Source organism: Maniola hyperantus, chromosome 3 (genome assembly GCF_902806685.2).
Source record: "Maniola hyperantus chromosome 3, iAphHyp1.2, whole genome shotgun sequence".
In the NCBI taxonomy this organism is placed as follows: Eukaryota; Metazoa; Arthropoda; class Insecta; order Lepidoptera; family Nymphalidae; genus Maniola; species Maniola hyperantus.
Window position 1 is genome coordinate 14,428,321 of NC_048538.1, and position 27,044 is coordinate 14,455,364.

The 27,044-nt window shown below is 36.1% G+C and overlaps 1 protein-coding gene and 1 non-coding gene across 11 annotated transcripts in view; one reads left to right on the forward strand and one right to left on the reverse strand.

Moving 5' to 3' along the window:
- LOC117996232 (rho GTPase-activating protein 23-like) overlaps positions 1-27,044 on the reverse strand; it is a 456,689-nt gene that overhangs the window by 403,473 nt on the left and 26,172 nt on the right. For 6 of the 10 annotated variants that reach the window (XM_069509382.1, XM_069509387.1, XM_069509386.1 and 3 more), the window contains exons 1-2: positions 15,810-16,433; positions 12,794-12,984 (exon numbers count right to left, since the gene is read on the reverse strand). The exons of 1 other annotated variant lie outside the window; for it this stretch is intronic. In XM_069509382.1, the coding sequence (XP_069365483.1) occupies positions 12,794-12,836 (43 nt within the window). In that variant the 5' untranslated portion in view covers positions 12,837-12,984; positions 15,810-16,433. Of the gene's footprint in view, positions 1-12,793; positions 12,985-15,809; positions 16,434-27,044 lie in introns of those variants that run through there. 3 more of the 10 variants (XM_069509380.1, XM_069509379.1, XM_069509381.1) reach the window with 3 other exon arrangements.
- On the forward strand, positions 20,040-20,111 carry TRNAE-CUC (transfer RNA glutamic acid (anticodon CUC)). The gene has a single exon. It is a non-coding gene; the product is annotated as a tRNA-Glu (tRNA).

The window sequence follows — 27,044 nt, forward strand, 5'->3', positions numbered from 1 at the left end:
AATAATTTCAAAGTTACATGCTGCAGGCAACATGCACTGTTCGAAGAATTTGATCTTCGAGGCCTGACGACTTTTGGACGAAGAAACTTCTGTTTACAAAGTATCTATTCGTGGACAGTACTTTATGTAATATTTTCTCGATTTATCAAGACTTTTATCACTTTATACCTTGACCCTTAACTGTACTTAATTGAAAAACTGTTACATTGAATGATAGTAATTCTTATTCCAAGATAATAAAAGTCATTTTCGCCATTAGGTACTAAGTTACTGTCACAATGTCGTAGGTTAATTAAAATTTATTGAATGCTATACCGTTGCATTGCAAATAATGTAAACAAATTACACGCAATGATTATTGCAATTTAGTATTTAATTAATGGTAACGGCTTTTAAATTGTAGATATTAATTACCTATTATTAAAGTTCCGTAGATAGACTCGTAGAATACAAATAAGTACCTAGGTGCCCAACGAATTCTAGCTAGTCATATTGTAGCGCGATGACCTAGCAGTGGCTTCAAAGTGACTTTTATAGAATAATATGTAAATTGTATCATCTTAAAACGACCACAACAGTGGCCTGGTCGTATATATATAGTTTTACCAGCATACCTACAATTACATCTCACTCCTCTTCTTATTATGCTAAATCATTTACTGTTACCGCTATACTGCTATGGAATTCTCTCCCCTTGGATATCATACAGTCTCAATCACTATCAATTTTCAAAACGAAATGATGAAAAACAAATGAAGCTCTTTTATTTATCCTCCATTTGATGTGTTTATTTATTTATTTTTACTTTTTATTCCACTTAGCTGTCGTCTATTCCTATCTTATTTACTGTTGTATTTTTATTTATATATATACATACGTATATTATGTCTATTTACTTTATTTAATTAGTACACCTCTTCCGCTTTCTTTAATTTTATAATATCCTTCTACCCTAAGGTTGCCTGGAAGAGATCGCTATTTTAGCGATAAGGCTGCCTATTGTACATGCTATCTTTGTTATATGTCTATTGTTTTGGTTTTGGTGTACAATAAAGCATATTTTACTTTTACTTTACATCTTTCAAAATGAAATGCTGATTAAACGAATGTGCGGCAGAATAAATACCGTTGCCGTCACCCCTCTGAGAGCCGTGCTACAGCCACGCTGCGCGCTCAGTCCTACACTCCTCAATGCGGCAAGCTTCATACATTTTCTTATGACATATATGGAAGATATACTATTAGAAAATATTTTTAAACGATACCTATAGGTAACCTACATGAGGCCTCCTGTCAGAGTATAGGCAGATTAGCTAGTGCCAACTTTTTCCGACCCACGTGCGCGAGTAGTTAAGCCCACCCTATATTTTTACAGCAATGTTCAAACGCAAGCAATATCTTTCGAGAGACATGACATCACATCTTGACAGGTGGCGTTTTCGTGGAACGATACATTAGGCTCTTTACGCACTGCATCCGATCCAAATCTGAGAATTCTTGGACTGAGTTTGCTAGTCCGCATATCCGAATTCGATCTGAATTTTCTCGGATTCGAATAGGATGCAGTCTGAAAAGAGTTACCTCGATAAAGGCTTAAAACTGAAAACATGGTGCTTAAATTCGGCGACCCATCAAACCTGGTTACATTTTAATTGTACCAAGCACATAAACTTGGGTTTATATTATGTTTAATATTCTTTTTGATAATAAAAGGCTTTACTCAATCTATCAAAATTTGAAAATGTAGGCACAGAATATGAACAAATCTAAATATATAAAAGGAAAAGTTCACTGACTGACTGATCTATCAACGCACAGCTCAAACTACTGGACGGATCGGGCTGAAATTTGGCATGCAGATAGCTATTATGGCGTAGGCATACTCTAAGAAAGGATTTTTGAAAATTCAACCCCTAAGGGGGTGAAATAGTTGTTTGAAATTTGAGTAGTCCACGCGGACGAAGTCGCGAGCATAAGCTAGTCTTTAATAAAACATCGCCGTCACGACAAAGGGAGGGCGTTAATTAAAGGATACGAGAGCGTTCCGTGAGAACAAACAGTACGCATTCACGCGCCCGTGACCTTGACTTGATACACCGTTTTAAATCTGTGCTGTGATCGCGTAGGGATGTGTACAACTACTCTGATTTCAGCAAAAAGTATCGATATGTATGATAAATATCGATATCATTCTGGAGTTGTGTTTTTCTACCTATATACACCGAAATCTCCGAGATTTCAGAACCGATTTGCGCATTTTTTAAAAGTCGATAGAAAATCTTTCCGACATTGTCCCATAAAAATTTGGATTCCAACTCCTCAATCCTGATGCTGTATGGGACCTGACCACCAAAACTGATGGGATTTAAACTGTCAAACCAAAACTGTCGGTTATAAATACCGACCTACCTACCTACCTACCTGGAGGTACCTAGTGAGTAAAAACTATCGTTGAACTCAAGTACCCAACTCTTCAACCCTGATGCTGTAAGGAATGGAATCGTAAATCGTGGTGATCCCACGGGATTTTTAATGAATCATCCGTTTAAATATTTTTACGAAATTTGATACTGAAATACCTGCATCCCAGGGCTACTACAGGTAGGCTAATTTTGTCCTGAAAAATATAAAGTTCCCACGGGATCGGAAGGCGATGCCAAGGGCATCAGCTAATTTGGAAATGCATATATGAACTAAAACCAAAATTATCGTAATTAGTACGAGCAAAAATGGCGGAAACACAAAGGCCATCGAGGATTTTTTTAAAGAATTTATTTGATTATGAAAATTTACGCATCACTTAGCTGTGATATCTCTTGGAAAGTAACGATTTAGTACAGAATAGTATAGAAGCAGGTCAACTTGGAACTGCTATGTGGTGTGTGCATTTTAATTAAACCGATATCGGTTTAGTTAAAATGTAAATCCTAATCAGTAAGAGTGCCGCTTCATTCATTAAAAGCAGCAGTTTCGACCACTTTTAGGGTTCCGTACCTCCAAAGGAAAAAAGGAACCCTTACAAGATCACTTCGTTGTCTGTCTGTCTGTCTGTCCGTCTGTCTGTCGTGTCTGTCAAGAAAACCTATAGGGTACTTCCCGTTGACCTATAATCATGAAATTTGGCAAGTAGGTAGGTCTTACAGCACAAGTAAAGAAAAATCCGAAAATCGTGAATTTGTGGTTACATCACAAGAAAAAAAGGTGTTCATGAACAAATATTGTTATTTTCAACTTTTAAAGTAAGATTACTACACCGAGTGGGGTATCATATAAAAGGGCTTTATTTGTACATTCTAAAACCGATTTTTATTTATTTTTATGCTTCATAGTTTTTGATTTATCGGGCAAAATGTCGAAAGAATACAACTGTTGTACGGAACCCTCGGTGCGCGAGCCTGACTCGCACTTGGCCGGATCTTTAAAGTGTTTTAATGTAAATTACATACTTCGCTGTGAAGCTTGAATTAAAATCACATTCTACTGAAAAAATAAAGAGTTTAAAATATATCGATATCAGTAAATCGAAGTCAGACTGCACCACTATACAACTTGCTTCGCATCCGCTCGGCATCACTGACGAAAATCGTCCAAAATGCGAGCGAGAAACGTTACAAAACTTGCCGCAAACTGGATCACTGGCCACAGGAGAGAATGGAAAAAAAAAAACTAAAAAGTTGGCGGGAATTGTGTAAGGTTTCGGACTCCATCGAGTTCAACGGGAACGTTAATGTCAGAATATGGTCAGATCACACTAGGGACTTTTAGTTGCACAACTTTAAATCTGCCGTCATCTTGGCACGAAGTGACAAAAATTAGGGTGCGTTTTTACACTTGCGCGGAGCTGGGCGGAGTGTACCATGAATTGGCGAATCACACAGTTTCCAGTGATGCGGAGTGGAGATTTCGAGCGATGTGATTGGTCATTCACGGTCCGCTCCGCTCCACTCCACCCAGCTCCGCGTCATTCAACACGCTCCATTAATGTCAAAGAAGACACTAGCCCAGTTTTGATCTAACAATTTTTATCATCTAACAATTATTTCAACTCATCGCCTGATCCTATTTTGGAGATCCGAAATCGAACCCCACAACCCCGAAATAGGTGACAGACGTCTTAACCGCTATACTATTACCGCTTTACTTAGACCGTACACTTGACAATTTTTTTTATCGTTGGTGTTATTTTAATAATCTTACATTGATTGGCAAACAAGCCCCAAATGAATACAGCCGGCTGCGGGGCATTTTCCCGTTGCGGTATAAAAATAAGTCTGTTTTATTACTAGCCTGCACACTAATCACATAAGTAGATATTGAGGCAGATTCTTTTGTACACAATCTCTAAACTAAATTAACAGGTTTAAATTTAGTGCTATCCTTTTCCGCAAGCAACATTATGAAAGGGATAGCAATATATAATTAGACGTGCCATTTTAGTTTAGTTTAGATATTGTGTACAACGTAGTTAGCCTCAATGTTTCACTACATATCTATCTGAGCAACAGCCTTACGCTCCTTTAAGGTAGCTCAGTTCGGTGCTTTCTCCATACAAACGTAGGAGGGAAAATACAACAATATTCGATATTGTACGCCCAAAACTAAGAATTATATCGATTTATCTCGTCATTATCTAGGTTTATTGATGTATAAAATATTGAAAAAAATATTGATTTAAAAGTTACGAGGCTCAAAAGATTTCTATTTTAACACTAAATTAATGACAACTTTGGGCGTAAATAAATAAGATTAGGGATATGAAAATTCTAAAAAAATTTATCATTAGACGTTGTTTATTTATTCATTAGTTGAAATAACTTTACTTTGCAAACATAAATTCAGCAGTTTTTTCTCAAAAATACTTTTCCTAAACCCTTTTCGCGCGCTTGATTTCAGTGAAAATCATCGTGCCTCTCAACTTTCTCATACAATGTCAAGTGAAAAGCAAACATGTTACCCACGTGCGCTGCCAATTTCGGTCGAGCGTCCTGCGTCACCTTAAAACATCGATAGGTACTTAGTCTGTGGTTACTGCTTACAAAATGATCAGGTAAAACGTGTAGGTGTGTAGTTAGCTCAATATTTCGCTCAACAAAATGTTTGCTCTCGAGCGACAAATCGCTAATGTGATTCTACCCTTCCCGGCGCCGATCGACGGCTCCTCGTTCCTCTCCTTTCCTTTCATAAGGTCGTTGACATAACGATCATTAATTATATTTTTTCTCACAACTTTTGCAATACCTGTCTTTGTTCGTTATCTGCTGGACTTTCTGACCTTTGAGTTGCGTAAAAATGATAAATTTACAAAGGCCGGTTATGCTGATAGATATACATTGAAAACGAAGTCGAGAACATTAAGTATATTATAAAAAAAAGAAATTGAAGTACATAAATTGAATATCTAAAAAAATATGACAAGGCCCATATAATATGTAAGTAACTATACATATAGGAAGTATTAACTGTTAGATTACCGTGGCTTTAGTATGAATAATTTTATTGTAAAATGTTCCATTGTTGAAACGACAGATCGTAGCGCGCACCACGGTGCGGTGCGTTTTAAAATACGTAAATTTGAATTTAAATTTATCAAAATCCGGTGCGAAATTAATATTGCAGTGCACGCGCTTCTATGTAGTTCTATACATAGTTCACAGATTTTGCGGGAAAAAAACGTATTGAAATTTTTCGTGGTGCACGCTAAATCTTAGTCTTTACTAACTACAGTGCGACAAGGCTATCTTGGCGCGTAGCGAATATCGGAACTAACGTTGCCGTCAAGTTTCCCCTTTGTTCTTGTTTGAATATTCTAAGCCTTTGTTCTCCAACAGCGCCCTCCTGTCAATGTCATTCAAGTGCCAATAGAGCCTTGTCACACTGTACTGTATTACATAACAGCTGTTGTTTATTATGTTGGTTTATCTATGTCGGACACATCTATGGTCGGACAGGTCAATGTCAAGGAGTTATCAATAATTAAGATCGTTAAGTCTAAAACAATAGGATAGTCAAACATTTGGATATTGAAATGTATGCTATTAAATAAACTCATTCTTCATACTATCGTTGGTTTAATCTGGTTTATTATTTACTTATCTAAATATATAAAAGAAAATGCTGACTGACTGACTGAACTTAGATCAAGGCACAGCTCAACTACACTCAGACAAATTTTTTCAACCCAAATACTATACCTACTATAGCTTTCTTTGGATTGATACACACATCTGATGACTCCATAAAAAAATTGTCATGTGAATGCTTGTGACCTAAAATCGCTCGACTTTCTCGAAACCCGATTACATATTTACAGCCCCTACTTTCCGTTTTATATTAACCGACGGTTTTTTATTTCGATATAATTTACACGATTTTCGAAAAACATTTCGATTGATTCGGAATCGTAAAATGGTTGATTTAATTGCTTATTACGCTGCACTAAGTAATAAGGAAGGATGTTTACTTTCAAATTCATTTCCAACACTGACCTCTACTAAAACAAGTAGGGACGCTGGATTTGCGATTGCCGTCCTGTTTTTGAAGAAACTTGATTTTCGTCTTTTAGCGCTGTCACTAATAGCAGCAGTGAGCGTCATATTGTGAGCACACTCGCCACCACAGATATATACCTACAGATATGCAACTAGCGTGGCCCCTATAGTCCCTCTCGCTCAAGCAGAGTTACCTACCTACTTGCGAAATGTTATTCCTTCTATTTTACGTTTCTTCGGCTATTGTAGCCTAGTATACTGCAACCCATCATTGTACAATAACATCAAAAAGAAAAATTGTATTCAATAATCAATTATTTCTTTAAAAAACTTGAATCAATATAAACTCACTTCACGTTGTTTGCCAAGATCTCACGTACAAAATACATCTTGACAAACAAAAAAGTGGCCACGGTGATAAAGACAAAAAATGATAATTTCGTCACGTTCTAATAAGAGCTTTTTGCATTTGGCTTACCTCGCTCTAACAGTAAGAGTTGCAATAGGGCTACTTCTAGAGGTATTTTTTCTCAGCTCGCTATTAAAATATGTTAGTGATGATGAGACATTATGTTAACATGTCTAATACGAAGACCATTTGACAAGTGTCAATTTTAATGCCCGGTACGCTTGGTGGGGCGCTTCGAGTCGGCACTAAAAATAGCTGTCATTTCGTCTGGTACACCTTTTCCAGCGTACCTACTTGTATTATACACTCAATTTCGGTGATTCCCAAAGTTCGTGACAAGCCAGAAACGGTCTTGTAACTTTTAAAATCGTGCTCGCTTTCAGGTTATGTTGGTGATTATCGAATAGTGTTTCGAAATATTGATAAGTAAGCGATATTTTTATTACTTTTAAACACCTTATCTGCGGTAAATATGGCACCTCGTAACTTATCGTATTTTAACTTCTTTTCGTGGCTGTAAAAAATATTGAAGGTACCGCTAAACATTTACATAATATCCAGTACCCAAACAACCAGTATTAAAATAGCCTTTAATTAAAGGCTTCGATATGGGTTCACACCAATATTATTAAAGTAAGTATTTCTTTTAAATATTTAGTTAACATAAATAATGAGTTTTATCTTGTTGTCGTTTTCGGCGGATTTAAGAAATTCAATCAATTTTATTCGTCTCTAGAAATTACAGAAAGTCTCTGTCCAAAACTACTCACAATCAAGCGAGGATAAGATGCGTTTTAAGAAGGATTCTGTGATACCAATCAATAAGAATGATCCATTTTCAAAGCTCAGCTCACGAAACCCCTTCCACAAGAGCTAAAATTATCTAAACTAGACAAGCGCGCTCCATCTTAGGCTGCATCATCGCTTGCCACTAGGTCTGATTGCAGCCAAGCGCTAGTCTATGAATTTAAAAAAAAAGCTATGGAAGAATCGATCATTGCAGTAGTTTTATTACGCCTACACATCCATCGTTCCGCATCCTAGCAAGCAATAAATATTCCTTGCAGAAAGGCAAGCTCTAAAGATAAATTATGTACATACCTACCTACAATAAAAATATTTTATCTACACCCATGCTTTAAATCCTCTACAAAAGATTCTGAAACAGTTAGCTTATTGCCAACATTAAAACACCCAATATCTTAATAACCATTAAAGCATCCAAACGAGTGTTATAATGTTGTACTGAATTTCATTATAACACTCCTGTGAACAAGAGACAATGCTATACTGCTGGTATAACGAGACAGATTTATGCCAGCAGTATGGCGCTGTCGGTAGGTAGGTAGGTATATTTCTCAGATCACGTATCCAAAGGAACCCCTTGTTACTATTACTCATTGTGTGACCAATACAAGACCTTCGACTAAAACACAGTTAAAAAGGGATATATTATTGACTTACTTTTGTTAACCTTCACAATTAAGTATTAATGAGCATTATCGTTACCAATCCCTACATATCGAAATGTCACGGTCCAATTATTATTATTATATTGTTGTTAACTACAAATATAAGCTTTTTTATCGACAGCTACAAATGTTTATATCCAATCATTGTTTATAATATGTAGCTGTATAGTTAATGTTAATTAATTTGTATCGGACGTAAAATTTTATTAATACACTGTATATAGAGGCTACGGAGACCACCAACGTCTTCTTTTGCAAGTTTTTAATATTGTTTCACTTTTATGGAGTTGAGTTAATTAATAATAATATAACTGTACTTATTTTGTACAGATCGAGTATTATAATATACTTACATAGTTGGTTTAATGATTACCTACTTGATATTGGTTATTTAACCGACGATGGTGATAACTATAAACAGTCGTTTCCATGGCATTTACATAAGATAATATGCCCTATTTCTGAAAATTCAGACAAAATAAGCAATCAAATGAAAATTAGTTATTAGATTCCAAAATTACCTAGTACAGTGCATACCTCAAAATGGGTGAATCGGATTTTGTTAAAGTTTTCACTGATAGATAAATATTTATTAGAGATAGATAGAAAGTGTGTTGTTGAAAGGGATTCCTCAACTAATATTTAAACTCAAGAGCAAGACCACCCGGCAATATCGAGACGTGGCAGTGAGAAAGTACTTAACATAACAAATTATGCAAATTAATTTCAATCGATCAACACAACACTATTTAAATTATCTGATAACATAATAATTAATGTCGTTTAAGAAGTACTTGGCCTCTTGAGCCAAGAGAGCCTTGAAAGAGCTATGCTTGGAGTTACTCTACGTGATCAAATCAGAAATGAGAAGATCCGTAGGAGAAGCAGAGTAACCGACACAGCTCAGCGGGTGGCGAAACTTAAGTGGCAATGGGTAGGGCATTTAGTTCGAAAAACCGATAGACTTTGAGGTCCCAAGGTGCTGGAATGGTGACCTCCCATTAGGTAGACGGACGACATCAGGCGAGTCGCAGGGAGCCGCAAGATTCAGGCGGCGCGGCAAGACCGTGGCGTGTGAAAATCCCTACAAGAGACCTATGCCTAACAGTTGACGTCTATCGGTTGATGATGATGATGAAGAAGTACTGCGGGGTCACAATAAACAAAACGAGCTATTAAAGTTGTGAGCGAAACAGAGTGGGAGTAGTTTATAGAGCAATCATCGATCAATGGAAACAATACGATCTCGCAAGTCCCAACACCGACGAACATACGATTTGTTGTCCCATTGTGACGTCAATTGGCAGGCCAGCCCGCGTTGCGTAAAGTTATGCTAAACAAGGAATGCCATGGTATTAAACATATCCTACACTTACACTACACACATTACACTTAGGATACGTTAATACGTTTAGGACTAAGAAGAAGGTATTTTGTTAGTCAAAGTCAAAGTCAAAGTCAAATGATTTATTCAAAATAGGTAATAAATTACTCTTATTGATTGTCTGGTATAGTGTTAGATTTGTAAGATATAGTGGTGATAATTATAACGCAAACTTAAAACTAAAGCTACGAGGGTTCCAAACGCGCCCAGGTCTGAGAAGAGCCCACAACAAACTCAGTAAAATATTATAATCTCGAGATGGATATATAGGCAAAAAACTTAGACATCTACTAATGCCTATAATTACTCAAGTAACTTTAATATAAACATTCTAAAGTGTTACTAGATTATCATGACGCACGTATTTTTCTTTGTTTAAATTAATAACAATGCAGTGTAAATTTATGAAGAAGACAAACAAAACGTCCGAAAGTTGATAAAATCACTATCTTGTACATCTTGCCTCGATATTATGTTAAGTAGTAAGAAAAGAATCTTTCAAAGTGGTACATAAAATACGCCTATTCAACATTCGACCTCAATAAAAACTTAATTACAACAATTATAATAATTAATAGCGTTCCCATTTCTAATATTGCTGCTCTACATCAAACAGTAAAGGTCGATTCATACTGACACAGAGTCGAAGCGTTCTGAAGCAGTAATAAAAAAAATTGCAGTGCAGTTATTGACCTCATCTCCATAAAAAAGGCGCAAATGCACATGTGTTTTCGACGTTTTTTTTAGTTTATGCATTACGTTATGTAACTTCAGTCATATGGTATTTTTACTGAAAGGTTTTAAAGAAGTTTAGAAAATTGATGATTTTGTAAATTTTGACGTGCTCTTTTCGAATTAAATATGGAAAAATATTGCCCAAAAACATTTTTTAACAATATCTCCTTTAGTCAAAACAGTTGTGTAATAAATTAATCTAGAGAAAATTTCCTAGATATTAATATGCTATGCATGATGCTATGTTGCGAGTTGCGAAGCTGAAGTGGCAATGGACAGGGTACATAGTTTGTAAAACTGATAGAAGTTGGGGTCCCAAGGTGCTGGAATGGCGACCTCGCACCGGAAGACGCTGTGTTGGAAGACCCCCCCACTAGGTAGACGGACGACATCAGACGAGTCGCAGAGAACCGCTGGATTCAGGCGGCGCAAGACCGTAGCGTGTGGAAGTCCCTACAAGAGACCTATGTCCAGCAGTTGACGTCTATCGGTTGATGATGATGATGATGCATGATGCTATGTAAAATTTTTGCGACTGTGTCAGTGTGAATCGACTCTTAATGTTATATTTGAGGATACAATGAATAACTTGAGTAGGTATTAGTATAACATGTATAATTTTAGCAGATAATAATCAGCAATAGAATCTTAATATCCGCACTATAATTAAGAAATATGTTCAATAGTTGTCTTATTTAAAACCTTATCTATGAACCGCACGAGTTTGATCAGGAAAATCTACGCCTACGTGTAATTCTTAGCCATTTGCATCGACTCTATTCAAACCCAGATTTAGAGGAGAAAAATTTCAATATAAATAAATTACTGTACTGTATAGTGAATTTTGCTATTTTCATCCATAACATAAATACATATAAAAAATCCTGACTAAGTGACTGATGGATTTACCTATCAACGCCCAGCTCAAACCCTTGAATATAAAAAACTGAAACTTTGCACAGAAGGTCTCCTTTATACCTAACTAGAGGATCCCCCTGACTTCACGTGGATTTAGGTTTTAAAAAATCCCGTGGGAACTCTTTGATTTTCCGGGATAAAAAGTATATGTCAATTTCCGGGATGCAAGCTACCTGTAAGGTTAAGGCTGCATTTTTCGTTGGTAAACAGACCGCGCTGGTAAAAAAAATGGCCAGAAACATGCTAACATGATAAAAAAATATTCCTCAAAGTAGCATCCACGCAGTAGAAATAACTAGTTGAAACGTTTAGAGATAATGACCTATTTATTTTCGCCGTGAACCATGCTCGTGACATAAAAATTAGGAGGAAGCATGCATTCATTTTTCATTCCAGTACATCTTCTAAACAAGCATGTATATCCTGTGTTTTCCTGGAACTCTAAACCGTCCAATTCACTAGGTCAATACGGTCAATACGGTCTATACGGTATAGTACGATTTCAGCGAATGCACACAGGTCTTTCCATCAAGGATTTCAAAATGATAATCACAGCTAAAAGCCCGAGGTGGGTAAATAGCGGACGCGAGGCAATCCTCCATTACGTCCATTTATTATAATTACACGCTTGTTAGTTTCGAGTATTACTTACTTAACACACATTTACGCTGAGATAAAAACAGATTTTGAGTTATACCATACCAACAATCACAGCTGGAATGTTTTAAAAGTCTCAGCAATATAAAATTAGGATAAAAGTGAAAAGATTAAGTCTTTTCACTTTTATCCTATTCCGATGCTTAGTGGCGTGGAGAAGAAGTGGAGAGAAGAGGAGAGAACTTAGCAGGAGGCCTAAACTAACGGATAACTGATTAATAGTGAAAGTGCAAGTCAGACACCGAGGGTACCGTACAAAAGTCGTATTTTTTCGTCATTTTGCACGATAAATCAAAAACTATTATGCATAAAAATAAATTAAAATATGTTTTAGAATGAAAGCCCTTTTATATGATACCTCACTTGTTATAGTATTCTTACTTTGAAAGTTGGAATACTAATTAATTTTTCATGAATTTTAAATTTTTTTTTGATGTAACCTCAAATTCACGGTTTTCGGATTTTTCCCTTTACGTGTGCTATAAGACCTGCCTACCTGTCAAAATTCATGATTCAAGGTCAACGGAAAGTACCCTATAGGTTTCTTGACGGACACGACAGACAGACAGATAAATAGACAGACAAAGAAGTGATCCTATAAGGGTTATTTTTTTCATTTTAAGTTACAGAACCCTAAAAATCAGTATTAATTAGTTTATCACAGGCAAAGTAATAAATGATAATTAAAATACATCCTTAAAATAAATCATCATTAATATGATAGACTTACCTGTATAGATTTTGTAGAGCGATTCCAGCAGCGCTTGCATCATCTTGGAAGATGTTTCGTAGCACTCACTAGTTGTAACTATTTTATTATCAGACTCAAAATAAAGCCTGTCGACGTGCTATTTGATCAATATGAACAACATGACCTCATTATGTTTTCTATTTCATAATGCGAAGTGTTCATCTGTCAAACTGTAATTGATAAAACGTGTAAAAATGGAACGGAAACTAATTAAATTAAGTGGCTCGTAAACGGACTGTGAAAACTGCATCTTACTTTGAATCTTGTACACAACAAAAACTACTAAAACTATTAAAAACAAAAACTATTAAAAACAAAATGCAAGCACAAACACACTCTCACTTAAACTAATAAACACACACACTAGACACACTACACTCCCACACATATACAGTATACACACACTCAAACATAATAATATTTCAGTCTATCCTGTTACAAAGATTTTTTTGTTTAATTTTATGCATCGCCTGATGAAACTCTAAATTTACTTTTGTTAGACGCTGCTAATTACGAATATAAATAAATGAATTAAAATATTAGAAAAAGCAGCGAAGTCTTTACCAAAGACTTGGCGGCTTCACGAAAGACCAGCCCGTTTATGAAGCCCTTAATAACTGAGACCAAAAATGCATACAATGCATCAAACACATTCATGGGAAAATATTCTAAATTATTAATGTGATTATCTTTTTTGGAGTTGAATGACCTTGTAATTGAGCAGCCGGTGGCCAAATTGAAGTAACGGTATCACCAGCTGGATCGTAATCATCAATCAGATTTGCGTAACTCTCTGTTAGCAATTACTCTGTACACTTTTACAAGCCACTGGGCAAGGGGAATGCAATGTTGGACATGTAGAACAAATGGAAAATGCTGCAGATTTAAAAACTTTGCATCATCATCCTCATCTAAATATATAAAAGGAAAAGGTGAGTGACTAACTGACTGATCTATCAACGTCCAGCTCGTAACGTAGACATCCGCTAAGAAATGATTTTTGAAAATTCAACCCCGAAGGGAGTAAAGTAAGGGTTTAAAATTTGTAGAACAAATGGCAAATGCTGCAGATGTAAGAACTTTGCGTCATTATCCTCATCTAAATACACAAAGAAAAAGGTGACTGACTAACTGACTGACTTATCAACATCCAGCTCGTAACGCAGACATCGGCTAAAGGATTTTTGAAAATTCAACCCCCAAGGGAGTAAAGTAAGGATTTGAAATTTGTGAAGTCCTTATTCCTCATGCACATACGGCTAAGGTTTGGAATACTCTTCCGAAATCAGTGTTTCCTAATTGTAACCCGGGTATCTTTAAAAGCAGAATGAATAGACACACAGTCCCATCTTGGGCCATCTGTAGTGATCTTTGTCAAGCGTGTATAGAGGAACTGAAAAAAATACTTGGTACTAAAAGAATTATAAGTATTCTTGGAACTTGGTGAGTATAAATAAGCCGGAGCTGATGATGATGTGTAAACTCACACATCATATTGGTCGAATATAACTCGTGAGATAGATGACCCTCAGTATTCAGAACACACTTGATGAAACTATAATAAAGGTCACTTGGTTGACTACGAAAGCCCATTAAAGCTTACGAAACTGTAAATTGCTGGCAAAAAAATGTTGATCAGATATAACAAATCAACATCACCGAATGTTACCCAATTAAAACTTAAGGACCTGTTAAAAGTTGTATAAACTTAAAAGTCAAAAGTCTCATAAGCCCTATGTCAACGCCCACTACAATGACAACACACTGACCATCTCAATATTAAAAATTAAAATACTGCTTTGAAAATACGCGTAGGTGGAGGTCGCTATTGAATAATTCAAATTTTATGTTAACCTTTTAAGGGTATCTTAAATTTTAATAGCACACCTGAGGCCCGTCCGTTTTTCTTTATTTAAATAATAACATCATTTTCACTACCGAAATTAATAATTTAGTGCGAAAAATAAGAAGTAGTTACGTTTTATTTAAATTGACCAAATAAGTAAGGCCATTCATGTATTTTAAACAAACGAATTAATCACCAAGGATAACACACACATTAAGTACTTCGGCCACATTATGAGAAATAGCAAAGACGACCTCCTTCAGCTCATTATTCGGGGGAAAATAGCCGGCAGAAGACCACCAGGGCGTAGATTGTAGAAGAACATCGTGGCTAAAGAATTTACGCTAATGGTACGGGAAGAGCACCCGATCTCTTTTCCGAGCAGCAGTGTCCAAGGTGCAGATAGCCCTATCATTGCCAACCTCCGATAGGAGACGAAATTTCAAGAAGAAGAAGAAGAACATTAGGATAGTCTAATTATGTACATTATTATACAAATTGAAGTCAGCATGATATTCAAAGATATCAATTGAAGAAAAGAACACACAGTTGGTGGAAAATTAACATTTGAAAATAAACGTGTCAATAATACCAGGTGAACACTAATGAGAATTCTGTGAAGAGTGAAGTATAATTAGCCACACATAAAACCATGCTAACCTAACTACAAAGAATTTGTCGCACATTGAAAACAAAAATGGTATTATCCAAAAATTAACAGTTCTGAGTTACAACTAATTAGAATGAACGAGTGAATGAAATACTTATTATGCTTTATTGCACACCATTATGAAAAAGAAAGACATAAAAGTAGAACAGCTGTAATTCTATCCTAACTCTCGTGTTGATGATATACTGTGTCACGATATGTACTTTGTCATTTTAAGCTCAATTATTGCTGAATGCAAAGCTTTATAAAATGGCCATATTGAAAAATCTAAATTTTGGGTCACTTTTGTTTTCAATATGCGATGTGCTTCGAAAACCAAAATCCTGTAAATTGTGATATATTTACACATTTTATAGGTACAGGTATTTGTATATTTGGAAGATGTCGTAAGATCAACACGTGTTCAGTGGAAAGTATAGATATAATACCTAATCGATGTATATGTACAGTAGGTACGGAAGACAGCACTAGCTACATACTTGACTGTCTCGATTTATTTATGGACATCAGCCTAAGCGTCTTTTAACTTGAAACTAGAGACAAATACGCATACACCAAAAACACATTCATTAGCAATCAATCTTGATTAACTCGAAAGAAAATGCGATTTTAAAACGGAGCATGAAAAATCATCTGCTATTACAATTTGAGACAGACGGTTGATAATTAATCACAACAGCAAAATGTTGAGCATGACAATTTTAATCAAATACAATTTCTCATTAGAACTTTGGTTATTTGGAAATGTCAAATTGCTTTTAATGAAAATACGAAGACACAATTTTTCCGAAGAAATCCTTAGTCAGCTGCTAGATGCGGGTAAAGCTGTGCGGCGTTGCGAGATTACACTTCACTTAACTACTAAACTTGAAACATATCACTATAGCACTTAAACATTGACACACTCTCACTTAAGTCCATTCAACGTAAGGTCACATGTCGTCCAGGTACACGCACGGTCTTAGCACGTATTATCGACAGTGCGATAGGGATCGCGGGTGGGTTATCGATATGGACCATCGTTGGAGTGATCTCGACGGGCGTCCATCACGGATGCGCGCCCGCGCCGTCCGCGGTCTGCCAGTCCGCCGCCGCCACTGGCGAACCGGGATTATTTATAAATCCACACAGACAGGGGGTCGTAGAATTCGCACAACGTGTGGTATGCCAATGTGCTCGTGAATACATCAGGTCGCACCGGAAACAGACATTCACACCACCTCAAATGAATAATCCTCTTCCTCTTTTGGAAGTTTATTTCACACTTGGATCCATCATCCATCATATACATATAAGGATTCGAGATTGGTATTACAGCAAATAAAGAAAAATTAAAAGATGTATAGTACCATGATTCTCAGGCAGCATGTTTTTTATCATCATATTTGCTAGATAATATGTGTGCAATCTTTTCAACAGACATTGATACCATCCGAAATAATTTGTCCTCTTCCTCTTTTGGGCATTTATTTCACACATAAATTACTAATTACTAACTATTGGCTATATTATAAGGATTCCTGTTTTATAATAAAGATGTAGGTACAGTTAAGTATGATAGTTCTCAGGCAGTATTGTTTTCATCATAAGCCTATTTGCGTCTATTGCTGAGCATTCTTCCTTTCTAAAGCCCATTACAACATTCTGTTTTACACCTTTCTCATCTACCTTCTTCCCGCTATCTCTCAAGGTCTAATTGTTTACAATTTGAGGTTGCTAGAAGTCCATTTTTAGGAAACACTAATTTGACAGTATACCTTAATTTAATAATAACCAATACTAAATCCCTTGACCTACTACTTATCAACACTGCCATTCCAAATACGTAATCAGGTAATATTTTACCTGAACGTTCAAAGCAATCCCTCGTCGAGCCACCCACTTCAACAGGTGTTCAGTATTCATTCCTAAATCACTCTCATCCACCAACTTCCAGTTGCTACGTCATCTTTCAAAGGTGGGCGAAAACATTTTCTAAATTAGTAGTCAAAAGAAATGTAGTTTTTGATTCGATGAATTCTATTCAATCCATTTTTCAATACCTACTAAAGATGTAAGTGTCGCCAATAGGTAACATCGGGCGCGCCGAAAGAAGTAGCAAGCAAAGTTTACGTTAGTATTTCTTCGATGCGCCCGTAGCGACCGACTTTAACTGTTAACGATGCACCTCTCGATTTTTGCGCCCCTTTCATGTCAACTCGTGGTATACAACGATTTTTTTAGTCAACCAAAAAGTCATTGATTGAAATTACTAAATCAATGCAAAAAGTACACGTTTCATGAATTTCAATTATTGTCTCCTATTAATGAATCATCAGCATCACAATCTATTGTTGATTGGCACTGAGTAGCAATTAATAACACCTTGATAAATCGATAGGTATCTAAAAATAAAACAATGAGTATACAAAGTTTTATGTTCCTCCTAAAATATCTACTGCGGCTATTTTGCCTACCATTGTTACATAGAGTCACAATATGTTTAATTTTATACCAACAGCTGAATCGTGTCCAAACATTCAAAAATCAAATGTAGGAAATAATATTATGTCACGCTTATTTAGTTACTAGCGACCCGCCCCGGCTTAGCCCGGCTAGCTTATTACAATCTTCGTAGGAATCTCTATTTTTTTAAAATAAAATAAAGCCTATGTCACTCACAAAAAATAGCTTTCTACTGGTGAAAGAATTTTCAAAATCGGTCCGTTAGTTCCAGAGATTACCCCCAGCAAACAAATTTACAAACTTAACTTCTTTATAATATTAATAGGTATAGATTGTAGATAACGAGCAAATGCATGTGAAACACCGAAATAACAAAACACTGTCTCTATTTCTGTGATAAAACTAAAAACAAATTAGAATAACAAACATACAGTCATCGGTGAATTGGTCCAAAACATTCAAAGAAATGGTAGCAAATATCTGGAATTGTCAATCGTACAAGGCATAGTAACACCTATAAATTATCAGTAGAATTGCGAGTAAATGCGGAAACTACGAGTAGACAAAACACAGTCTAAATATTATCTACGGTGAAACAAAAAACTAAAATTAGACTAGACATAATAAACATAAGACATAAGAACTATCAGTAAATAAAAGGTAGCAAATATCTGGAATCGTCAAGAGTAAAGGGCATAGTTACATTTATTTACGTTACCATAGATAAATAGTAAATGCGTGTGGCACTATGAGACAACACAACACCGAGCAGTCTTTATTTCTACGGTAAAGCTAAAAAGACTGTCAGACTAGAAACGTAGAGCCATCGGTAAATGAAATAATTAGTCCCCTAAAACTAGGTCAAGTGGATTGGACATTTCAGCAGTAGGTGAAAATTTTTGGCACACGACTTTATGTCTAGATTGTGTAAAAATATTGACATTCCAGAAGATTTAACTTGTGAAATTAAATCATGGAGGATTTTCTTGAACTTGTTGAATGGTGATTCTGTTTTAGCTGGATGCCATTCATTACTCACGTTACATTTTGAGTATTCTCGCACTACGGTTTTAGTTTGGTCTTGACTCTCGTCAGCCGTTCCCGACGTCGTCGTTTCATTGTAAATTTTATTGCTCATAAAGCATTCTAAAATTTGTTACTCAGTGAAATCTTGTATTTTAAGAATACCAGGAACGTAACAAATTATAAAATATTGTTGATTTTTACGCGGAAACATTTGAGAAAATAATATGGAATTTCGTGTGCACACAAGAACGAGTACACGCTATGCCTATAATTCATTCCGTGTCAAAATTATCCAAATCGGTCTTCGCAGTAGCGTTTATGTACCTTTTGTTTATTCGTTCCACCATAGAAATGTGCAGGTGCTATAATTTATAGTTGTTTTATCTCTGCGTTTCTTTCTACTTTGTTTTGGTTCACCAGGTGAACATTCGATGGACACGGTAGTTCGTCGAATGTTTAGTTTTAGGGAACTATACGTTTATAAACAACACATCCGTCGAAATGTTTATTCTGTACAATAAACAAATATCTATTAATTCTATATTTACCTACATCAGCGATGTTGTGTTGCCTACGTACTCGTACGAGTTGTAAGTTTTATTTAGACCTAAGTACCTAAACAAATTCTTTACCTTCTCTTACCCTAGCCAAATACGATCAAGTTTGCAGCGGACTTGAGGCGGGCGAGCGGAACTGATAGCCATAACCCGTCAAGTTTACTGGACGCCGCGCTGCGCCGCTTCAAGTCCGCTGCATACTTGACCGATAAACTTGATCGTGTATGGCCAGCGTTACTTAGATCTTTTCGTTGCTGCGTAGAAAATAAATTCTGGTTTACGGCTTTCATCTGCTTTACAAAGTTACAAAATATGTTGCCGATGTAAATTGAGCAGAAATATTTGTTGAAGATTACGTTTTAACACACCAACACATACCAATATAAAACAAACAATTAGATTAGATCTCTAAAAAGTCTACCTAATTATAATATCTGGGTAATTATCTGTACCTAGTAAACAAAATGGAACAAAAAGAAAATTGTTATTTCCTATACCCAGTTCACACGATACGTAGTAGATATTTGCACAAACTGGCTCATTTTGGTATTAGGGTCATATCAATTGTCCCCATACTCGTATATTAGGAAGTATTCTGTTAACGCCTGGTTAACGCGATGTTATTCTGATCTCTTGGTATCATTGTTCAAACATATTCAACTTTCAACTCATCAGTCAGCATCCGATATGGTCTAGTGGCTAGGATACCTGGCTCTCACCCAGGAGGCTCGGGTTCGATTCCCGGTATCGGAAAAAAACTTTTTATAATAGGGATTATTTTTAGACTTCTTTTTTCTATGGTTTTTGTTTTCCAGTTTCCCACGGGAATTCAAGAGTGAACCCATCCTGATAAACTTGGACGTTAAAACGTTGGACGATCGAAATCTTTAGAAACGTTTTCGAGAATAGCTCGTTTAAATTAAAGGATTGTGAGTGACTAATTATATTAACTACATAAATGCAAAAGTGTGCTTGTTTGTTGGTTTGTCTTTGAATCACGCCGCAATTCAGCAACAGATCGACGTGATTTTTGCATGGATATAGTTAAAGACCTTTAGAGTTATATAAATATAGGCTATTGATTTATCCTGGAAAATCAAAGAGCTACCACGGGATTTTCAAAAGCCTACACCCACGTGGACGAAGTCGCGGGCATCATCTAGTAGGTACTTAACATTTAGAATGGCGGAAAAGATTTGTTCAACGCATTCCTGTTCTGTAAAGTCCACGTCACAAACCATTAAACTGCGTAATGCTTACGTTCCTTCTTATCCAAGCTTCTCCATAAAAAATCAAGTGACACAAAATGTATGTCGTTATCGCTTCAAACAACAAGCACCATACACTTTATTTCATTTCAGCTTTAAGTAGTTCAGTTTAGAACTTAAGGGCATTCCTCCCAGCTACGAGTGTTATGCGGCCACAATGGGTGCTAGCTCTTTATTACCCATGAACGGCAAGCCATAAACTAGTCCAAATAGACGTTCCTTCGCCCTGCTAAGAACGGAACTACAACTTTATCAGACGCCTATGGAACTTCGTTCGTTGTAATGACCCACCGAAAACATAAATGTGGAAAAGGAGCCAAGTTCTATATTGCAAGGAAGTGAGAGTTTGTATAATCTTCGCCGACAAAAATCATTGATATAGAGATAGGTGCCAGGTTCCATAGGTAGGATGAAATCATTCCTTCTAAAATGAATTCCTTTAAATTTTTTTTTATATTATTGAAGTAGGTCATATAATTTGGCACGTTTTAATAGTTAGTTTTAAGTTTATCACATTTGACGTTTAATATGAAAAAGCTATAAATAGTGCAGTCTAGAACATAAGGGCATTCCTCTCAACTACGAGTGTTATGCGGCCACAATGTGTGCTAGCTCTTTATTACCCATGAACGGCAAGCCATAAACTATTCCAAATAGACGTTCCTTCGCCGTGCTATGAACGGAACTACAACTTTATCAGACGCATATGGAACATTTTCTCTATAATAACTAACCCACCAAAAACATAAATGTTGAAAAGGAGCCAAGTTCTTTATTGCAACGAAGTGAGAGGTTGTATAATCTTCGCCGACAAAAATAATTCAATCATATCCTAAAACCCCTTTTTAAAGCACTATTATACCAATGTTACCTAGATAGATAGTTAGTCTACATAGTTATTTTATTTTAGTAATTATTTACCTACTAGTTTTACAATGCTTCGTTTTAACTCTGCTTGCATGAGCTCAATGTAAAATAGAGGAGCAGGAACTGGATCATTGATTCATTCAAATGACACAACTGAGTTATTTAGAGCTTACTACTAGATACCAAAAATGTTATTGTATTAAAAATTATCAAAATCTGTACTATTAGCGACGAGTCGGCTAAAAGATTATCTAAAGAGTAGGTAATTGTAGTCCCGTGTATTTACATTACAGTGCTCTATTATTTTCCAAAGCACCGGAAACACTTTAAACAGGTAAGCATAGATACCGTTTAAACAGTGCTATTTTCCTACCTACATGGAAAAAAACACTGAGTATAGGTAACATAATATCTAAAAACTGCAACTGATAACAAACCACTTATCACTGCTTACATGCCATTCTTCTCTAACACTCGAACGATTACAACAAAGAGAGTGAGAGAGATGGATGTAGGAGTGCACTAAATGTTATGTTTGCGGAACGGTTATCTCACTGGGTCGCAGATAATAAGGGTGAGGTAAATACTGATTATTATGTCTAGTAGGTTGAATCAACGTTCACTCTTACAGTTGGGCCATTATGAACGTGCGAACTGAGAATCATTACGATTGTAGGGATAAAGGGATGCCGTTCAGTAGCAGGTAAAGTCTGTTCACTAACTTAGTGTCGCTACACCCGCAGGCGCATTTATTATTTCGCTTTTATTATAATATTATTTTTCACTGTGTTTGTTAAATAAATGTTTTTTATTTTAAGAATAAAATAGAATACCTTCTGTATTATTCTTATGTTTATTGTAATAAATAAAAATAAAATAATAATTTATTATTATAATAATATTAAATAAATAAAAATAAAATAAAAATAAACACTAGTTGGGTAGCGACACTATGTTAGTAAACAGACTTTACCTAATTTTATATTGTTTCCCCTCTCTCTTTATAACCTGTTATCGACTATCGTCAAATCCTTTTTTTACTGTTACACACAACACCACGCACAACACCAAAGCATCATGTTCCAGATCTATAAGGCATGTAAGTGCGAGATAGAGGTCTGATAAAAATAATTTATGACCCAGTTCGCACGTTCGTAATGGCCCAACTATAACAACATTCGTTAGTACTTTTCATAAAAGGAAGGGTTTTCTATAATCCGCTAAAACAGACAGATCTGTATAGTACACCGTACAGCATGCGATATGCGATATGCATCGCTCTCCTGTCCGCTGCAAAACATACAGGATAAGTAAGCCACTAAGCAAGCAAGACGTACAGTACGCCGCAGAAAGTAATGTACATCGGCCTTTAGAATGACATTTCGGCTTTGTAGAGCGTTGTCTCTGTCACATGAAATTTGAAACAAAGCGTGAGGAGGTAAATTTTACGCGTTATATTTCGCATCATAAAAAGTTAGAAATTACATCAAAATAAAAACCATTGATAGTATATTTGTACGGTGGAAAAATAAATCCTTGGCCAATTAAAATAAACGCGTCATATTTTATTTTAAGCACAGTTAAATATTTTTATAGTAACCATTATTTGTTTCGCGTCACGATCGAGTGCGTTTTGATTTTAATCGATATAAATTAGCATTAATTAAATTTAATGGACGTTCGCTCGCACGGTTGTATTGTACAGTTCCATTCTTAAAATCTGAATTCTGATAGTTGATCTAGGTCAAGTTTTACAATGCACTGATCTGGAAAAATAATAATACCTACTTTATTATTTAATTTAGCTTAGCAACTATGTAACAATCAGTACCCTTATTATAAATAAGAAAGTATGTTTGTTTGTTGGTTTGTCCTTCAATCACGTCGCAAAGGTGCAACGGATTGACGTGATTTTTGCATGGGTATAGATAAAGACCTGGAGAGTGACACAGGCTACTTTTATCCCGAAAAATCTAATTCCACGCGGACGAAGTCGCGGGCATCAGCTAGTATCACAATAATTGCGATAAGTAATACGACAGACTAAATCAAAATAAATAAATCAAGTAAATAATTAAGAATCAAGTTTTTAAATTGACTACGCCAGAGGCATAAGGTCAGCGCGCGGTTCAAACCCCATCCGTTGCACTATTGTCGTACCTACTCCTAGAACAAGCTGGAGGGGAGAGGGGAATATTAGTCATGAATTATGATAAACATGGCTAATATTCTTTAAAAAAAAGACTCGCTTCCTCGCCTCTTCATTCGCGAGCTTCTGTCTTCGCGCTTTACAAAAACACTCTAGATATATTATTTCTAATGAAATAAAACAATCAAATTCTAAATATATTTTCACTACTCCATTAAATTCTCGTTTCGACTTGCTTACCGTATTTCACAGTCGACGCTATATTTGGCCAAATCGAATGTACTGATAAGCGATTTAAACACTGATAAGAGAACAATGGAATATTGTCGATCGTACCAATGATTGGTAAATATTAGATCTTATTTACACAAACTTCTCGATTAATACAGATAATAATGTTATTTATTACGCTGCATGGATATAATTGATTTATTGGTTTAGAAAACGTATACTTTATAGCAAAATTAGGTAACCAAAATGTGTATAAGACTAGCCAACGCCCGCGACTACACAGTGCCGCGCACTGCGCCGCTGTATTTGTAAGTAGAAAAGTAAAATATTCTTACTAGAACTAGGAACTCTTCAATTTTCCGGAATAAAAAGTAGCCTATGTACTTCCCCGGGATGCAAGCTATCCCTGTACCAAATTTCGTCAAAATCGGTTGAACGGTTGAGCCGTGAAAAGCTAGCAGACAGACAGACACACTTTCGCATTTATAATATTAAGTATGGATTCATCCGTTGTGTATAATTTTTAACAATGATTAATTTTTCACATTATTTGAAATGAAGCGGCAAATTATAAAAATAACTCTGAACGAACTTTACGCGTTTGGGACTAATGTATTTTTTGATACTGTCAACCTGCCTCAGTTTTAAATATTATTTGCGGATTAAAAGCTAGATAAAATCTTTATTCAACTAATTGAACTCGCACAATCGTTTAGCGAGCAAGTGTAAGGGTCTCCATATTTTTTTACCTTACAACAGCAGCAAATGTAAGAAAATCGATTCATCATCATCATCATCATCATCATCATCAAACAATAGACGTCCACTGCTGGACATAGGTCTCTTGTAGGGAGGAAAATCGATTAGTTAAAAATAACAATATTGATGCTAAATAGAGTTTCGTAACACGGTCGTTTATTTTGACCGAGAAACCTTGATTATAATTTGATGAGCTACCTGTACTTAGTACCTACTTACCATGGACTCGGAGTAACTAGATACCGTAGTCCGTAAGCCGTCCGCTCATGCCCGAAATTTGAGCCAAATTTTGTGCCAAGGGCCTTTTTTAGAGTTAGAAACCCTTGTAGGATCACTTCGTTGTCTGTCTGCCGGTCTGTCGTATCTGTCAAGACACGTCAAGGGAATCAAAACCTAAAACTGGATGGGTAGGCACTTCCATCGACCTAGAATCACGAAATTTGTGCAGGTAGCAATGTCTGCAATGTTGGCAGGTAGCAATGTACAAGTATAGGGGGAAAATCCGAAAATCATGAATTTCAAACCCCTATCACCCCCTTAGGGGTTGAATTTTCTAATTTTTCTTAGCGGATGCCTACGTCATAATAGTTATCTGCATGCCAAATTTTAGCCCAATCCGTCCAGTAGTTTGAGCTGTCAGTCAGTCAGTCACATTTTCCTTTTATATACTTAGACGGGCATTAGCCCGTGACTTCGTCCACGTGGACTACACAAATTTCAAACTCCTTTTTATCCCCTTGGGGATTGAATTTTCTGAAATTCTTTCTTAGCAGATGTCTACGTCATAATAGCTATTTGCCTGCCAAGTTTCAGCCCGATCCGTCCAGTAGTTTTAGCTGTGCGTTGATAGATCAGTCAGTCAGCTTTTCCTGTTACATATTTGTATGAAGATTCGCGTGTTATCGTAGTTAGGAAAAAATAGGTACGGTTGGTTCATACTATTTAATGAACTTGCGGCGTCTAGTTATTCCAAGTCTATGGTACCTACAGACTAAAAGGGAAGTCGTTTATAACAGGTAGGTAATTATAGGTATTTAATTATTACGTACGTAGATATACATAAAATACGCTTGCGTTTTTAAATACTAGACTGGATGATTCTCGCGACTTTGTCCGCGTGGATTTAAGTTTTTAAAAGTCCCTTGGGAATTCTTTGATTTTCCGAAATAAAAAGCACCTATGTGACCGACTTGCAGATCTATTACTATGTAGGTAAGTATGTATATCCACCAAGAAACCACATTTTGGTCCGTTGTTCTGTTGCGGCGTAAATGGAGGACAAACCAACAAACAAACATACCTTCGCATTTATAATAATAATATAATTTAAAATGGTATTTCGACATACGAAATAGACAATTATAGTGATTGCAAGGTCGGAGCGTGCCTTTGTACCTACCACTTGTTCAGATAAATTATAATAATAGAAATTCTTTAAGAACAAGTAACTACATAATTTAAATCTATGTGTTACATTTATAATTTACGGTTGTAACTGTGGCGTCACCCGGGTCACAGCTGAAAATCGGCGTCCTGCATCTTATGTGTGTTAACGCATATGATGCAAGACATTATGCTGAGCTGTACACCCATTTGGGGTGGTGTCACAGATGAAAATTGAGCCTCAATAGCTCAACCGGTATAGGAGTGGACTGAAAACCGAAAGGTCGACGGTTCAAATCCCGCCCGTTGCACTATTGTCGTACCTACTCCTAGCACAAGCCTGACGCTTAATTGGAGAGGAAAGGGGAATATTAGTCATTTAATATGGCTAATATTCTTTAAAAAAAAATTGTTACATTTGTACTTTGTTTTTATGTGACACCAACGTCCAACAACAAATAAATTCATTTTCTTTCGTACTTGTAAAAGTTTATACGAATAAAAAAGATTTTTATTTTATTTTATTTATTTATTTTCTTTCTTTCTACAGTATAACATACCTACCTACCTAGGTGAACTACACAATAGGCTAACTAGAAACCGTAATAAGCTTGCAACTCCTACCCTACGGCTCAGGAAAGAACCTTTTATAACAAAATTCCGCAAACTATTTTGGACTTGCCTTCACAAAAGACCCCCCCACTAGCTGGACGGACGACATAAGCGAGTCCCAGGGAGCCGTTGTATTCAGGCGGTACAAGACCGTGGCATGTGGAAGTCCCTATAAGAGACGTCAGCTCAGTGTACGTCTATTGGTTGCTGATGATGATGATGATGATGAACTGAACTTAAACTGTACCAGCTCTAACCAAGAAGTAATGCGAAATTACATTGGCAGGCTGCAACGGAATCTATATATACATCTAAATATATAAAAGGAAAAGGTGACTGACTGACTGATCTAATAACACACAGCTTAAACTACTGGACGGATCGGGCTGAAATTTGGTATGCAGATAGCTATTATGA